Consider the following 17,924-nt stretch of genomic DNA (forward strand, 5'->3'; position numbering starts at 1 on the left):
TGACCCTGCCCTGCCTTCTGGCTCTCTGCCCCTGCCCCAGGCTCTCTGGATGCTGTGTGTGTGTGGGGGAAGGCGGGGTGGTGGTAGGCGGTGACCAGAAAATGACCTACACTGTCCCCTTCTTTAGTCCCAAATTCCACCTGTCTCTCTCATCTCTGTCCCTGGGGATGATGAGAGATGGGTGAACAAACAGCCAGCCTGCCCCTCCATCTCTCCTTCACTCCGGATGCCTGGACCACACCAATAAGCTCAGCTCTACATGCCACAGAGCTGTCTGGGCAGGGCCAGCTGTTGCGTGACTTTTCAAGAAGTCCCCTTGGGCTCAGGGGCTTTGGTTTCTGGCCTGGTACCCTCCCATCTAGAATTCTAGAGACTGTCATCTGGTTTGCACCTGTCTTGCTAAGGCCTAGAAAGGGCTCATTAAAACTAGTGCACCCACCCACCCCACCACCAATTGTTTTTGGAAGTGTGGAGGCCAAGGGAAAATTTCCCCTACGTCCTCTGAAGGTTCACTGAAAAATCAGCTCACAAAAGGGAGATTAACAGGAGAAAGGCACACAAATTTATTTAATGTATAGACACGGGGGCCTTCAGAAGGAAGACCCAAAGATACAGGGAAAATTGTCCATTTTTACGCTCAGGTTCAACAAAGTATGGACAGCCACATAGAAATAGAATTGGACAAACAGAGTGTGATCTAATACTAATCGACTGAGTGGAGGAAAAACAGCAAAGCCTGTCTGTGTAGACTCTTCTTGGGCTCTCTGAGCATTTTTTCCTTCTGGGTATGGGGCAAGATCCTCTCTGGAAGGGGGGGTCTTATGACCTACAGTCAAACAAAGTAGGTCAGATAATTTCTTTATTGCCACTTTTTACCCAGAAAGGCAGAGGGAAGTTAAAGCAATGTTTTTGGGCTTTATGGCTGACTTTGGGGAAAAGGGCTTCTGGTCTCCGTGCCCTGCCTTGGAGAAGGGGAATTCTAGTTTTTATGGCTAGCCTTGAAGGAGAATTGGACTGATAAATGGGAGGGCAGGACAGAAAAACTTCTTCTGAGGCTACTTCTGAGCCCTTCATTCTAGGTTTTGTTTTCAGAGTCCCAGCAGAAGGAATTTGATATTTCAAAAATGGAAACCCAAAACTTTGTTCCTGAAACTTTTTTTCATGGCAGGATATTGGGGGAGGGGATGCCATAATGTTTTCAGAACTTAGGGCTTTAAATGTCTTAACCTTGTTCTGGTCCCCTTAGACAACAAAAAGAATAACGCTGGTGTTCCTCCTAGTCATTACTTAGAACTTAAACACTGGAAGAATGCTCGCCCATTTCCACAATCTGGCTTAAAACTCAGCCCTCTTTTCTTCCCTTTCTCAGGCAAAAGTCCAGGCCCAGCCCTGGGCAGTCTGGCTTCCCCATTGACAGGGCCTGGGTACCCACTTCCCTTTAGCAGCACAGAATGGGCAGAGGCAGCCAGGATCATCCCTAGGTGCCCTTGAGCCTCCATTTTACAGTCTCTGGTTTGAAAGCCCCAGACTACAACTATAGCTGGCCCAGAGGAAAAGCACCTAACAAACCTTCCTTCCCTTCAGTCTCTGGATCTGCCCCAGTCTTGTCTCCAGAGCAGCTCTCTTTTGCCCCCACCTGGCTCATGACAGTCACTGCACCAGCCCTGTACTGCACACCCTCTAACTTCCTTCCCCAGTCAGTTCCTCAGTATCTTTGGCTCTGCCCTCAGTCCCTGAATCCCAGAAAGGTCTCTCTTGCCCTTTCCTTCAAGCTCCCAGGTTCGTTCTTTCTTTCTTTCTTTCTTTCTTTCTTTTTTTTTTTTGAGACAGAGTCTCCCTCTGTCGCCCAGGCTGGAGTGCAGTGGCTCAATCTCGGCTCACTACAACCTCCACCTCCCAGGTTCAAGCAATTCTCCTGCCTCAGCCTCCCAAGTAGCTGGGATTACAGGCATGCGCCACCAACCCAGCTAATTTGTGTATTTTTAGTAGAGACAGGGTTTCACCATGTTGGCCAGGCTGGCCTTGAACGCCTGACCTCAGGTGATCCACCCGCCTCGGCCTCCCAAACTGCTGGGATTACAGGCATGAGCCACTGCGCCCAGCCTCCAAGCTCCCAGATTCTTAAAACCACTTTGTTGCTCAATCTCTGGCTCGCTTCTCCGCACATCCCTCCTATTGCTAATATCTGGATATTTCTAGATCTCCACTGTCCAGTACAGTAGCCACCAAACACACATAGCTATTGAGCACTTGAAATGAGGCTAGTCGTACTGAAAAAATTTTAAGATGTTTTATTAATTTAAAATTTTTATTTTGTCATCCATATTGATAGTTTTATATTGATTACATGGGTGGAAAGAAAATATTTTGGATATATTGAGTTAAGACATTATTAAAATTAATTTAACCTATTTATTTTTTCCTTTTTAAAATGTGGCTATGGCCGGGCACGGTGGCTCACACCTGTAATTCCAGCACTTTGGGAGGCCGAGGCGGGTGGATCACCTGAGGTCAGGAGTTCAAGACCAGCCTGGGCAACACGGAGAAACTCTGTCTCTACAAAAATACAAAAATTAGCCAGGTATAATGTCAGATGCCTGTAACCCCAGCTACTCAGGAGTCTGAGGTAGGAGAATTGCTTGAACCCATGAGGCAGAGGTTGCAGTGAGCCGAGATCGCCCCATTGCACTCCAGCCTGAGCAACACAGCAAGACTCTGTTTCAAAAAAAAAAAAAAAAAATGTGGCTACTAGGCTGGGTGCAGTGGCTCATGCCTGTCATTCCAGTACTTTGGGAGGCCAAGGCAGGAGGATGGCTGAGACCAGGAGCTTGAGACCAGCATGGGCAACATAGGGAGACCCCTATCTCCACAAAAAATTTAAAAAATAAAAAATTACTTGGGCATGGTGGCACACATCTATAGTCCCAGGTACTGGGGAGGCTGAAGTGGGAGGATCACTTGAGCCCAGGAGGTCAAGGCTATAGTGAGCCATGATCATGCCATTACACTCCAGCCTGGGTGACAGAGCGAGACCCTTTGGGTCAGAGAGAGAAGGGTTATGGGCAGGCGTGGGCCCTGGGATGCTAGGATGGAAGGCTCTCCTGACCAGGTGCCTGGGAGGCAGGGCTGGGGAATGTCACAGCCCTGCAGAGTAGCTGGCAGTGGGGAGGTGGGTGTGGGCTGGCCCAGTGCCCAGGGAGCCCTGCCTGTGCAGGACTCAGCCCTTTCTATGATGAGATGGAAACTAGCAACTGCAGCATTTGAGGCTGTGACCACAACTGGGTCACCCAGGGGACAGTGTGCAGGAATGTGACAACTGCAGGGTGTGTTCTCTGCCGTGACTCAGGTTTACAAACCAGATGTAATCTACAAGTCAGAGGAAGGGTCAGGGTCCTGCCTGGTGGAGGGAAAATCCCAAGATTCCAGGTGTGGCACCATCCCAGCTGGGGCTGAGCAACTGAGGAGGAAGCAGGGGAAGTCCCAAAGCCCAGCCCAGAAAGTCCAGAGAGGACACCTGCCCCAAGTGGGTTTCATCCAGCAAGGGGCAGGGGCCCAGGCTTGCACACCCAGTGTCCACACAGGGCCCTGGGGAGGTATCAGGCTGCTGCCAATTCTTGTTCACATTTTAAGAAGTTTTGTCGATCATTAAAAAGAAACAACTGGGGTTTAGAAAAAGAAGGACACAATACCTGGGATTCAGAGCCTGAGAGGGTCTCCAGCCTGGTTTCTCAGCAGCAGGCCTGGCACTTCCCTGAGATGGTAATGAGGGGTGCCCACGATCTGCCCTCTGCTTTTTTTTTTTTTTTTTTTGAGATGGAGTCTCACTCTGTCGCCCGGGCTGGAGTGCTCGGCTCACTGCAACCTCTGCCTCCCGGGTTCTACCCATTCTCGTGCCTCAGCCTCCCAAATAGCTAGGATTACAGGCACCCACCACCACACCAGGCTAATTTTTGTTTTTTTTTGAGATGGAGTCTCGCACTATTGCCCGGGCTGGAGTGCAATAGTGTGATCTCGGCTCATTGCAACCTCCGCCTCCTGGGTTTAAGTGATTCTCCTGCCTCAGCCTCCCGAGTAGCTGGGATTACAGGCACACACCACCACACCCGGATAATTTTTCTCTATTTTTATTAGAGATGGGGGTTTCACTAAGCTGGCCAGATTGGTCTCGAACTCCTGACCTTGTGATCCTCCCACCTCGGCCTCCCAAAGTGCTAGGATAACAGGTGTGAGCCCCACGCCCGGCCTAATTTTTGTATTTTTAGTAGAGATGGGGTTTCACCATGTTGGCTAGGCTGGTCTCAAACTCCTGACCTCAAGTGATCTGCCCGCCTTGGCCTCCCAAAATGCTGGGATTACAGGCATGAGCCACTGTGCCTGGCCTGCCCTCTGCTTTTATCAGCCTGAGTGTCTGTCTTCAACTTACCTCCCTCCTCCTTTTTATTTTTATTTAACACTTTAGAATGCAGTTGGCTTATTACAGACTTTAAGAAGAAACATCTATTTTGCTTTTGGTATATTAAAAAAAAATTGTTGTGGACATTTTGAGAGATACCAAAACACCTGTAATCCCAGCACTTTGGGAGGCCAAGGCAGGCGGATCACGAGGTCAGGAGATTGAGACCATCCTGGCTAACACAGTGAAACCCCGTCTTTACTGAAAATACAAAAAAAAAAAATTAGCTGGGCGTGGTGGTGGGCACCTGTAGTCCCAGCTACTTGGGAGGCTGAGGCAGGAGAATGGCGTGAACCCGGGAGGTGGAGTTTGCAGTGAGCCAAGATGGCGCCACTACACTCCAGACTGGGCGACAGAGTGAGACTCCATCTCAAAAAAAAAAAAGCAAAGAAAGATACCAAAATGCAGAAAGAAAAGAAAATCGGCCGGGGATGGTGGCTCATGCCTGTAATCCCAGCACTTTGGGAGGCCCAGGTGGGCAGATCACGAGGTCAGGAGTTCGAGACTAGCCTGGCCAACACGGTGAAACGCCATCTCTACTAAAAATGCAAAAATTAGCTGGGCATGGTGGTGCACACCTGTAATCCCAGCTACTCTGGAGGCTGAGGGAGGAGAATTGCTTAAACCCAGGAGGCGGAGGTTACAGTGAGCCAAGATTGTACCACTGCACTCCAGCCTGGGCGACAGAGCAAGACTCTGTCTTGGAAAAAAAAATAAAGCAAGAAAGAAAATCACCCCTGGCCCCAGCAGCCAGGGACAGTCAATTCATTGCCATTTTGGTGTATTTCTTTCTAATCTTTTCATGCGTCATTTTGGAGTTTGTTTCCCCACTGCCCCCAGTTTTGGTTCTTCTCTACCTGCAATGTTGTGGGCCCTTTCCCACTTCACTGTGAGGCCTTGATGACCATCATTTTCAATGACAACCTGACGATGCTTAGCCGGTCTCCCATTGTTAGATGTCTGAGTTGGTTCTAGTTTCCCTGCTTGGTAAATGACACAGTGATAGGGGGAAACGTGTCATATTTCTCTGTGGAAAAGAACAGAGAAGCAAAGGGTTTGGGGTCCCAGTGAAGATAAAAATTCAGGAAGGGAGAATCCCAGGGGCTGACATTGCTCTGCCATTTTGCTGGGAGTGGTTTTCACAGCGTGGCTCCCAGAAGGAGACTGAGGGTCAAACGGTGGCTGTCATAGAGGCAGATTTCCTGAGAAGTTCTCAAACTGCAGGACTGGATGTGATGGGTTGCCTTGCAGTGGTGAGTTCCCCGTCACAGTAAGCATTCAAAGAGAGAGCCTAGAGAGGGAGTACCTTCCTACGCTAGTACATACCTACACTAAGGTGGAATTGGTTTAGCTCTTAAATCCATTTCATTTCAACTCTTAGGTTCTAGAGCTTTGTCTGAAAGCATTACAAATTCCTCCACTAAGGGGGAAACCTCAGCTAACGGGGATTAGTGGTCAACAGTGACAGCCTAAAAAGGAAGAAAGAACCTTGAACTTGGAGCCAAAAGATGTGATAGGCTCTAATTCCTTCTCTTCCTTTATTTTGGGAAGCCATATTTAATCCTTTGGAGTCTCAGTTTTCTTGTCTGTAAAATGAAGATAACAATATTTGTCATTCCTAACTTAGGGAAGCACCAGGAAGAAATAGAAGGTCCTATACATATAGCCTGTGACCTTCTACACATAAAAGGTATTATTATTATTAGTGATGACAGCAGTTATGACAATGAGGACATATCAGTGGGACAGACTACACATGTGCCCTTGCTGCCCTGGGCCGCACTCCTTGGTCGCCAGCATTTCTTCTGACTGTCCACCTAGAACCTGCACTCTCACTCTTGCAGATCGATGCCACCTCGTTGATTGCAGCCTCTGTGATGGCTGCCCCTTGTGCTTTGGCCCTCTCCAAGCTGGTCTACCCGGAGGTGGAGGAGTCCAAGTTTAGGAGGGAGGAAGGAGTGAAACTGACCTATGGGTGAGCACAGCAGGAGGTCCTGCAGACAGGGTAGTGGTACAAGGTTGGGGGAGCAAAGCAGAGGGTCCCGTTCTCTCTGTCCATCACTGTCTTCCACTAGCCCGGGCCCATCTCTCCACTTTCCCTGCTCTGGTTTGGGCTTCATTTGCTGTCTTAGTCCATTTTCTGTTGCTTATAACAGAAATCCTGAAACTGGGTACTTTATAAAGAATAAGAATTTATTTCTTACAGTTATGGAGCCTGAGAAGTCCAAGGTCGAGGGGTTGTATCTGGCGAGAGCCTTCTTGCTGCTGGGGATTCTGCAGAGTTCCAAGTTGGCACAGGGCATCACATGGCGAGGGGTTGAGGGGTGCCAGGCAGGGAACTGAGCATGCTAGCTCAGATCTCTCTTCCTCTTCTTAAGAAGCCACCAGTCAAGTCCAGGTGCGATGGTTCATGCCTGTAATCCCAGCACTTTGGGAGGCTGAGGCAGGCAAATCACTTAAGGTCAGGAGTTCAAGACCAGCCTGGCCAACATGGTGAAACCCCATCTCTACTAAAAATACAAAAGTTAGCCAGGCATAAAGGCTCATGCCTGTAATTCCAGCAACTTAGGGGGCTGAGGCACGAGAATTGCTTGAATCCGGGAGGTGGAGGTTGCGGTAAGCCTAGATCACACCACTGTACTCCAGCCTGGGCAACAGAGCGAAAGTCCGTCTCAAAAACAAAACAAAAAGCCACCAGTCCTACTCCCATGATAACCCATTATCCCATTAATCCAACATTCAGGAATGGATTAATCCATTCAGGAGGGCAGAGCCCTCATGACCCAATCACCTCTTAAAGGCCCCACCTGTCAATCCTGCCACATTGAGGATTAAGTTTCAAAATGAGTTTCCGAAGGACAAACATTCAGACCACAGCATTTGCAAAAATGCGCACTCCAGTTCTCACATCTTAATGTCCAGTCTCTGACCAGCAGGAAACAATGGACCAGGCAAGGCTTGGGAGTGTGGCCTGGTTCTTGGGTCTGTGGCCTGGTGTGTGTACATGTTGAGGAGGGTCATAGAAAGGCCCCATGCCCCCATCTCTATGTGCCTGAGCTCTGACTGCCAGGGTGTCAACCACACATTGACATGCTGAGTGCCATCTTTGATTTCACTCACGTCCTAACATCCCGTCATAGTCTTAATAACTGTTAGGTAACTTTTAAACCTTAAACAATGTTGAAAAGGCACCACATTGGACACATGTGCTTGGGCACAGTGGATGACCCCAACCTCACAACCTTCTGAGGCACTGGAGCAGTGCTGTCCCATGGAAATGTAATGTGAGGCGCCTGTCATTTTCTAGTAGTTGTCTTTTAAAAAGTGAAAAGAAATGGGTGATTTTAATAACCCATTTTACTTAACCCTGTATACCCCAAAGTATTGTCATTTCAACATGTAACCAGTATAATAATTATTGAGGTATTTTGCATTTTTTGGTACTAAATCCTCAGAATCTGCTCTGTATTTTGTACAACACAACTCAATTCAGACAGCCTCCTGTCACGTGTGGCTGATGGCTTCCATCTTGGACAGTTCAGCGTTAGAAACCTGGATCTTATCCCGGTGCTTTGACCAGCCCCTTTTTCTCTCTGGGTCTCAGGGAAAATTAGGATTTCCCGCTCTGAAATGCTCTTCCAGGGTTCCTATTTGAGCCTATAGGATAGGGACCCTTGCTGGTTGTGGAGACAGGCCAGTAATGATCATTCTTGATCCCAACAACAGAGATGCTCAGAACCTCATAGAAGCAGCCAGCACTGGGGCCGCCATCTCCGTGAAGGTGGTCGCCAACATCGCTGCCAACCTGATTGCATTCCTGGCTGTGCTGGACTTTATCAATGCTGCCCTCTCCTGGCTGGGAGACATGGTGGACGTCCAAGGGCTCAGCTTCCAGGTGCGTTTCTGGCAACCACACTCAGTCTGTAGAGAGGATGGCCCCAGGTGGGTGGTGAGTGGTGGCTGGAGACCTAGCAGAGCCCAGGCCCAGCCCTCGGTGCCAGCCATACCGTTGTGCCCTCAGCTCATCTGCTCCTACATCCTGCGGCCTGTAGCCTTCTTGATGGGTGTGGCGTGGGAGGACTGCCCAGTGGTAGCTGAGCTGCTGGGGATCAAGCTGTTTCTGAACGAGTTTGTGGCCTATCAAGACCTCTCCAAGTACAAGCAACGCCGCCTGGCAGGGGCCGAGGAGTGGGTCGGCGACAGGAAGCAGTGGATCTCCGTGAGTGTCCCAGTCCCTTCCCTGCAGCAGGGGGATGACACGGCACAGCCACTCCTCAGGGCCCCTGGCAGCTGCTCTCCCGCTCTCTGGGCCTGGCTGAGACACTGAAGTGGTGCTTCACCTCCTACATCCTGTAGTCCTGGGAGACAGGACAGCTTCAGGCTTCGCTGCCATCTTTCTCAAGGCCTTTTAGGAGGCTGAGGTGCGCGGAGAGAGCATTGTTTGGGATGTCTGAAAGCTGGCTCTAGATGGGTCGCTTTTCACTGTGGCCTTAGGCCAGCCACAGTACCTTGCCTCTTCTGTTGGAAAACGGGGTGAGATGACTGCCACATCTACTCCAAAGGCATACACGTGTGCACCCAATGAGCTGGGAGAGTGAGTGAGATAAGGAGACTTCACTAACACCTTCACTGTTTTGTTTTGGTTTGGTTTAGTTTTTTTTTTTTTTTTTTTTTTTGAGACGGAGTCTCACTCTGTCGCCCAGGCTGGAGTGCAGTGGCGCGATCTCGGCTCACTGCAAGCTCCGCCTCCCGGGTTCACGCCATTCTCCTGCCTCAGCCTCTCCGAGTAGCTGGGACTACAGGCGCCCGCCACCAGGCCCGGCTAATTTTTTGTATTTTTAGTAGAGACGGGGTTTCACCGTGGTCTCGATCTCCTGACCTCGTGATCTGCCCACCTCGGCCGCCCAAAGTGCTGGGATTACAAGCGTGAGCCACCGCGCCCAGCCGTTTTGGTTTGGTTTGGTTTGGTTTGGTTTTCTGAGATGGAGTCTCCCTCTGTCACCCAGGCTGGAGTGCAGTGGCACATTCTTAGCTCACTGCAACTTCCACCTCCCGGGTTCGAGTGATTCTCGTGCCTCAGCCTCCCAAGTAGCTGGGACTACAGATGCCTGCCACCACGCTCAGCTAATTTTTGGATTTTTAGTAGAGACGGGGTTCACCATGTTGGCCAGTCTGGTCTTGAAATCCTGACCTCAAATAATCCACCCGCCTTGGCCTCCCAAAGTGCTGGGATTACAGGTGTGAACCACCATACCCGGCCATCACCTTCACTGTTAATATAGTGGATTCAGTGCAGGGGTTGGCTCTTTCTGTTAAAATTTATTTTTAAAAACTATAAAAGTTCTATAAAATTAACCTTTCTAAAAGAATAGTAACATTATTGAGAATGAAAAAATTACCTACAATCTCACCATCCCAGATAATAGTTATTGTTGTTTCTTACATTTTCTTCCATTCTTTTAAGAGAGAGTTTAGGTCAGGTGCAATGGCTCATGCCTGTATTCCCAGCACTTTGGGAGGTCAAGGTGGGAGGATCACTTGAGGCCAGGAGTTCAAGACTAGCCTGGGCAACATAATGGGCCCCTGTCTTTACTAAAAATTTTAAAAATTGCGGGGTGCAGTGGTGCATGCCTGTAGTCCCAGTTACTTGGGAGGCTGAGGCAGGAAGATGGCTTGAGCCCAGGAGTTTGAGGCTGTAGTGAGCTAGGATTGCATCACTGCACTCCAGCCTGGGCAACAGAGCAAGACCCTGTCTTTAAAAAAAAAAAAAGGGAAAGCAAGAGAGAGTTTACATAGTTTCTGTCGTAGCAGCCAAACCGTGCTGTAGCCATTTTTGTTTTTTTGTTTTTTTTTTTACTTAGTATTACAACATAAGCATCATTTTGTATATGTGTCCTAACATATTTACCCAATCCCCTGCTGTTGGGCCATTCAGACAATTGTATTATTTGATTTTTATCCACATGTTGAAATGAGTATCTTTGTGCATACAGCTCTTCCTTCCTCTCAGATCATTTCTGCAGCGTTCCCAGGTGTGGGCTGACTGACTCCCACATGAGTCTTCACGTGGCTGCAGCAGCTGAAATCAGCAGCACCAGCTGTGCCTGCGAGCATTTATTTCGCCACACAACTAAACAGCATCGAGTAGCTTCTTTTTAAAAACAAGGTTCACTACTTCAATAAGCAAATAATAGCTCATTGTTTTCATTTGCATTACTTGGGTGACTGGAAACTTTCAATGGGAAGTCCTTTCTCTTGTCTTTTTAATTATTTTTTAAATTGTAAAGGAAGGGACTCTAGGTTTTTTAAAAAAGAAAGTTTGTGGCCAGGCACGGTGGCTCACACCTGTAATCCCAGCACTTTGGGAGGCTGAGGTGGGTGGATCACTTGAGGTCAGGAGTTTGAGACCAGCCTGACCAACATAGCGAAACCCCTTCTCTACTAAAAATACAAAAATCAGCGGTTGTGTTGGAATGTGCCTGTAGTCCCAGTCCTTGTGCTGAGGCACGAGAATTGCTTGAACCTGGGAGGAGGAGGTTACAGTGAGACAAGATTGTGCCACTGCACTCCAGCTTGGGCAACAGAGTGAGACTCTGTCTCAAAAAACAAAACAAAACAAAAAACCAGGCATGGTGGCTCACACCTGTAATCCCAGCACTTTTGGAGGCAGAGACTGGAGGATCACCTGAGGTCAGGAGTTTGAGACCAACCTGACCAACATGGAGAAACCCCGTCTCTACTAAAACTACAAAAATTAGCCAGGCGTGGTGGCAGACGCATGTAATCCCAGCTACTCAGGAGGCTGGGGCAGGAGACTCTCTTGAACCCAGGAGGGGGAGGTTGCAGTGAGCCAAGATCGCACCATTGTACTCCAGCCTGGGCAACAAGAGTGAAACTCCATCTCAAAAAAAAAAAAAGTTTGTATAGAGTAAAAAGCACAAGTTTCCCCTCACTGCTTACTCTCACCTCTGGTCTCACCCCCTCCTCAGAGATTAATAGAGGGCACGCCCCTTCCTGTTCTTTTTTTTCTTATTTATTTTGAATTTCTGTGAGTACATAGTAGGTGTATAGATTTATGGGGTACATGAGGTGTTTAGATGCAGGCACACAGTGTAAAAATATAGAATGCTTCATGAATTTGCACATCATCCTTGCACAGGGGCCGTGCTAATCTTCTCCGTATCGTTCTGATTTTAGTATGTATGCTGCCGAAGCAAGCACTTCATGATCTTTTTTTAATGAACTTCATTCCTTCAGCAAGTATTTGTTGAGACCATTTAGGTGCCAGGCATTCTGCTAGGCACTGGGGATAAAAAGGAGAATTACACAGACATGGCTCTGGTCTCATGGAACCGACATGTAGTGAGAGACACAGGCAAAACACAAGAAAGCAAAGGAACAAAAATTAAAATAACCACAATTCGTGGTAAGTTCTATGAAGAAAACAACAAGAAAAGAAAAAAAAAAAAAAACAGGGCAGGGTCTTCCTTGGCTGGACTGGTCAGAAAAAAAATCCCTGAGGTGTGGCATTTAAGCCAAGACTTGGAGAACAGATGAGCTAGGACAAGCTGGGAAAAACATTCCAAAGGAAGAGGCATGTGCAAAGGCCCTGAGGTTGAAAAGCACTTGGTGTGCTTAGAGAGCAGAGGCAATGGATACAGCTAGAGCAGGTGGTAATCACAGGCCAAGGAACAGTTGGAAATCACTGAAGATTTGACATTTTGAATTTTAAGAAGATGACTGGAGGCTGGGTGTGGTGGCTCATACCTGTAACCCCAGCACTTTGGGAGGCTAAGGCAGGAGGCTCACTTAAGACCAGGAGTTCAAGACCAGCCCTGGAAACAAAGCAAGACCCTGGCTTTACAAAAAATTTAAAAATTAGCCAGTTGTAGTGGTGCACGCCTGTGGTCTCAGCTACTTGGGACACTGAGGCAGGAGGATCGCTTGGACCCAGGAGATTGGGGCTGCAGTGAGCTATGATTTTGCCACTGCACTCTAGCCTAGGTGACAGAGTGAGACCCTGTCTGAAAACAAAAGACAGAGAGAAGGAAGCAAGAAAGGAAAGAAGGAAGGGACACAGGGAGGGAGGGAAAAAGACAGCGAGACCGAAGGAAGAGAGGGAGCCTGGGGCTGCTCTGTGGAACACAACTGTAGGTGGGCAAGCAGAGATGCAGGTACCTTCATATTTTTTCCAATAATATTTGTATCAACGCTTTATGTTATAAAGGCATTAACTTTTTTCTGATATATTTTCTACATATACTTTTCCTAGCCTTTTCTGTTATTGCCCTTTATGTTGTATAAGGAAATTTATTTTTTGGTTTTTAAATGTAGAACGCTTCATGAATTTTTGCGTCATCCTCAGGTAGGGGCCATGCTAATCTTCTTTGTATCATTGAAGTTTTAATATATGTGCACAAGAAGCAAGCACAGGAATGTGTTTTTTTTTAATTAAAAAAATTGTATTTACTTAGAAGCATTCAGAATGTCAACAAAACAGCTGTAACTTTTGAGTGGCATGTATGTATGTATGTATTTATTTATTTTTGGAGACTGGGTCTCACTTTGTCACCCAGGCTGGAGTGCAGTGGTGCAATCACAGCTCACTGTAGCCTCTGCCTCCTGGGCTCAAGTGATCCTCCTGCCTCAGCCCCTGTGTAGCTGGGATTACAGACGTGTGCCACCACACCTGGCTAACTTTTGCATTTTTTGTAGAGACGGGGTCTCGCCGTATTGCCCAAGTTGGTCTCAAACTCCTGACCTCAAGCAATCCTTCTGCCCTGGCCTCCTAAATTGCTGGGATTACAGGCATGAGCCACCACGCCCGGCTCCAGTGGTGTTTAGTTAACAAAACAGCAACTATTTTGTGTAAGCTGCATCAGAGACAACTAAAGATGAAGGCACTACCATCCACATACATAACTAATGTGTGCTGTGTGCCAACAAGAGCCTGCTTTAAATTTCCATGCCAATTTATAACCCCCATACTGCACCAGGCAAGGTCGGTGGCTATTGAAAATACCACCAGGACAGAGTTATCTAAAGACACATTGGGTAGTATGTAACTATGCAAAAAAAAGGACACTGTACAGTTTAAAAACAAATCTTACATGGCCTTACATTTTAATTTATTTCTTTAAAAGGAATGAATTTAGTTTGGGGGGGTTAAATACATTATATACAAAAAAAAAACTACTAGAACTAGCTTATTCATCATCTTCATCTTCCCCATCTTTCCTTCCCCCTCATCCTCTTCCTCTTTCTTATGTTTCTCCTATCCTTTCTTTTTCTTTCTTTTTCAGCCTTGACAGCTCCCTTATTTTTGCTACATCAGGCTTTCCTTTAGCTCGGTATGCAGCAATATCCCTTTTGTATTTTTCTTCCAGCTTTGCAGGTGTCTTTTTCTAAGGCTGCTTATTCTCCACAGCGGTTTTATAACCACATCTCTCCTACTTTCTTTGCAACATCAACAACGGATAGGCTGGGATGTTCTCCTTTGATTTTTGGGTGATGCTTGGAATAGAACAAGAAGAGGCCAAAGGAGGCCTCTTGGGTGCATTGGGATGCTGGAACTTCTTTTTTGTTTTCCCTTTAGGAAGGATGTAAGTTTTCATTTCTCTTTCCTAGCCAGCCTTGTCCGCCTTTGCCACATCTTCAAATTTTCTTTTCTGTTTAGCTGACATAGTCATCTGCCTCTCTGGCACTTCTTTGAAAGCTCTGAGGAGTTGCCTGAAGCATCTGGGTGCTTCTTCTCGTGTCCCTCCCAACAAGCTTGGACAGGGAGTGCGTATAATGACATTTTGCCTCTTGGCTTCTTAGGGTCTCTTCTGCCCATGTTTAGTTATTTTTCCTCAGTGAGGCACAGAGTCACCCAGTGCCTGTCAGCTCTCACTTGACCCAGCATTTGGGATTTGTTTTTTTTTTTTGAGACGGAGTCTCGCTCTGTTGCCCAGGCTGGAGTGCAGTGGTGTGATCTCGGCTCACTGCAAGCTCTGCCTCCTGGGTTCACGCCATTCTCCTGCCTCAGCCTCCCAAGTAGCTGGGACTACAGGCACCCGCCACTGTGCCCGGCTAATTTTTTGTATTTTTAGTAGAAATGGGGTTTCACCATGTTAGCCAGGATGGTCTCGGTCTCCTGAACTTGTGATCTGCCCACCTTGGCTTCCCAAAGTGCTGGGATTACAGGCGTGACCCACTGCACCCGGCCGGGATTTGTGTTTTTTTTTAACATAGATTTTATACCAAATATTTTCTTTTGTGATTTCTTCTGTTATTTCTAAACTTAGAACGTTATCTGGAAAGTGCGGCTGGGCACGGTGGCTCATGCCTGTAATTCCAACACTTTGGGAGGCCAAGGAGGGTGGGTCACTTGATGCCCGGAGTTTGAGACCAGCCTGGCCAACATGGCAAACAGGAAATAGAAAACTTAGCCAGGTGTGGTAACACACACCTGTAATCCCAGCTACTTGGGAGGCTGAAGCATGAGAATTGCTTGAACCCAGGAGGCAGAAGTTTTCAAAAAAAGGAAAGAAAGAAAAAGAAAGTTATCTGGAAAGTGTTAAATTCGTGAAATAACATGATGAGATAATTCAGACCATGAGCTTTGGAGTCAAAACTGAGTTCAAATTCTGATACAGCTACCTTCTTGCTGTGTGAACTTCCTTAGTTACTTAACCTCTCTGAGCCTCGGTTTACTCCTCTCCAAAATAAGAGTAATAATAGTACCTTGTAACTATATTTATTATCCTATATTTTCTATCATTCTATACTTAAAATATTAATATTTATCTAGAATTAATTTTATATAGTGTGAGGGGAGGCTCTATACCAATTTTTTAAATAATTTTTAATTTTTGTGGGTATATAGTAGGTGTAAATATTTATGAGGTACATGAGATGCTTTGATACTGGCATGCAATGTGAAATAAGCACATCATGGAGAATTTATCCTTTGTGTTACAAACAATCCAATTATACTCTTAGTTATTTTTAAATGTACAATTAAGTCATTACTGACTATAGTCACCCTGTTGTGCTATAAAATATTAGCTCTTATTGATTTATTCTAACTATTTTTTTGTACCTGTAAACCAATTTTGTTTTCAAATTATTTCATTTTGGCTCTTAAAACTTCTTTCTGGGAAATAGGACAGTTGTTAAGAACAAAAGCAAATAACTATTGTGTTTGAACACTTACTGTCTGCCTGGTGTTTCCCATACATTATATAATCCTTTTTACAGCCCTCCCAGGCAAGTACTATTATTCCCCTATTCCAGACAGGGAAACTGACACTGAAAGAAGTGACTGACTTCTCAAGCTGATCATTGGTGAGACAATCCTAGAAGCCAGGCTGGCTGGGCTCCAAATCCCTTACTCTTTCCTTTGGGCCATACTCCCTCTCTCAGCCTGAGAGCATTCACAGGAGTGCTGTGAACTGGAAGCCCAGGACTGCAGGGTCAGGGAAGGGGCTGTCCACCAAATGGCCCCAGGACAGAGCTTAGTAGGGCCAAAGCGACAGGACTAAGAAAGGCTGAACCCCATCCAGAAAGGCTGGTAATGAAGATTAAAAGGTTGAAGGACAGGCTGGGTGTGGTGGCTCACACCTGTAATCCCAGCACTTTGGGAGGCTGAGGTGGGCGGATCATCTAAGGTCAGGAGTTTGAGACCAGCCTGCCCAACATGGCGAAACCCCATCTCCGCTAAAAATACAAAAAGTTAGCCGAGCGTGGTGGCGGGCACCTATAATCCCAGCTACTCAGGAGGCTGAGGCAGGAGAATGGCTTGAACCCAGGAGGCACAGGTTGCAGTGGGCTGAGATTGTGCCACTGCACTCCAGCCTGGGTGACAAGAGTAAAACTCCGTCTCAAACAAAAACAAAAACAACAACAACAACAAAAAAGTTGAAGGACAGATAAGAGAGGGGGACTATGTTTTTGATGTGGTGCAGTTTGAGCCAACTTAGAGGTGGGATTGCAAGGCTGGGGAAGCGGCAGCACAGAGGACTCGAAGGTCAATTACATGTAAGAAGTGGGTAAAATTAAGGCCAGGGAGCCTGGGTGTTATAGGGGTGCCCAGGCCCATCTGAGGGGAGCCCCTCCTCATGCATCTTCTGTATTTTCAGGTCAGAGCTGAAGTCCTCACGACGTTTGCCCTCTGTGGATTTGCCAATTTCAGCTCCATTGGGATCATGCTGGGAGGCTTGAGTGAGTCTAATCAGGGCCTCACCAGTGTCTAGGAGAGTCTGGGACTTGAACTTGCTCGGGACATGTAGGCCTCAGTTGTCTCATTTGTCTAAAGCAGGACCCAAACAAGATGACCGGCCGGGCGCGGTGGCTCACGCCTGTAATCCCAGCACTTTGGGAGGCCGAGGCGGGCGGATCACGAGGTCAGGAGATCGAGACCATCCTGGCTAACACGGTGAAACCCCGTCTCTACTAAAAATACAAAAAATTAGCCAGGCGTGGTAGCGGGCGCCTGTAGTCCCAGCTACTCGGGAGGCTGAGGCAGGAGAATGGCGTGAACCCGGGAGGCGGAGCTTGCAGTGAGCCGAGATCGTGCCACTGCACTCCAGCCTGGGCGACAGAGCGAGACTCCGTCTCAAAAAAAAAAAAAAAAAAAGATGGCCATAGAGGCCAGGTGTGGTGGCTCATGCCTGTAATCCCAGCACTTTGGGAGGCCCAGGTGGGTGGATCATTTGAGGCCAGGAGTTTGAGGCCAACCTGGCCAACATGGCAAAACTCTATCTCTACTAAAAATACAAAAATTAGCCAGGCGTGGTGGTGCACGCCTATGATCCCAGCTACTCAGGAAGCTGAACCCAGGCACAAGGATGAGCTGAGATCGCACCATTGCACTCTAGCCTGGGCTACAGAGCGAGACTCTGTCTCAAAAAAAAAAAAAAAAAAAAAAAAGAAAAAGATGTTCATAGAGTTTCCTCCTAGCCCTAGAATTCCGATTCTCTGCTGCTGCTGGTGGCCCAGGAAGTTAGCACCTGGGCCTTGAAGGCCAAGCCTGGCTCAGGGGCGGGAGGTGTGGTGCTTGCCTGTCCCCAAGGCTTTGGCCTGCCTGTTCCCACACCCACAGTGGACAGGCAGGCAGGCAGGCCTGGTGGGGCCTAAGGTCGAAGGGTCTGCACAGTTCTCAGTTCTTTACAAATAACATTTCCAGTCCTGGCAGCTACACTGCCTGGTGGTATAATCACCCCATTTTACAAAGAAGGAAACTGAGTCTTCATGAAGTGAAGTGGTGGCCCAAGTCACTCAGCTAGTGAGTGGCTGAGCTTGTATTTAATCCCAGGTCTGCCTGACTCCAAACTCACATTCTTTTCCTGCTTCTGCCACTCATGGTGTGTAGGGAGATGTGGGGCATTGCCTAGGGGTCCAAGCCAGGCCAAAGAGAACTCCTGAGCTCAGCAAGCTGTCAGGAGGACAACCTCTGTCCCTCTGGCCATCTATTAATAGAAGAGGAAGG

The 17,924-nt window shown here is 47.6% G+C and overlaps 1 protein-coding gene and 2 non-coding genes across 17 annotated transcripts in view; 1 reads left to right on the plus strand and 2 right to left on the minus strand.

The window, feature by feature from the left end:
* Positions 1-17,924, plus strand: part of SLC28A1 (solute carrier family 28 member 1) — a 106,618-nt gene that overhangs the window by 52,999 nt on the left and 35,695 nt on the right. For 9 of the 15 annotated variants that reach the window (XM_009429744.4, XM_063795328.1, XM_009429747.4 and 6 more), the window contains 4 exons: positions 6,298-6,428; positions 8,180-8,348; positions 8,475-8,672; positions 16,576-16,657. In XM_009429744.4, the coding sequence (XP_009428019.1) occupies positions 6,298-6,428; positions 8,180-8,348; positions 8,475-8,672; positions 16,576-16,657 (580 nt within the window). Of the gene's footprint in view, positions 1-6,297; positions 6,429-8,179; positions 8,349-8,474; positions 8,673-16,575; positions 16,658-17,924 lie in introns of those variants that run through there. The other 6 variants (XM_063795332.1, XM_063795329.1, XM_054667890.2 and 3 more) reach the window with 3 other exon arrangements.
* LOC112205811 (U6 spliceosomal RNA) lies at positions 11,568-11,674 on the minus strand. The gene has a single exon (XR_002939893.1). It is a non-coding gene; the product is annotated as a U6 spliceosomal RNA (small nuclear RNA).
* LOC112205822 (U6 spliceosomal RNA) lies at positions 12,778-12,884 on the minus strand. The gene has a single exon (XR_002939905.1). It is a non-coding gene; the product is annotated as a U6 spliceosomal RNA (small nuclear RNA).

The sequence above is a fragment of the Pan troglodytes genome, chromosome 16 (assembly GCF_028858775.2).
Source record: "Pan troglodytes isolate AG18354 chromosome 16, NHGRI_mPanTro3-v2.0_pri, whole genome shotgun sequence".
NCBI classification, from domain to species: domain Eukaryota; kingdom Metazoa; phylum Chordata; class Mammalia; order Primates; family Hominidae; genus Pan; species Pan troglodytes.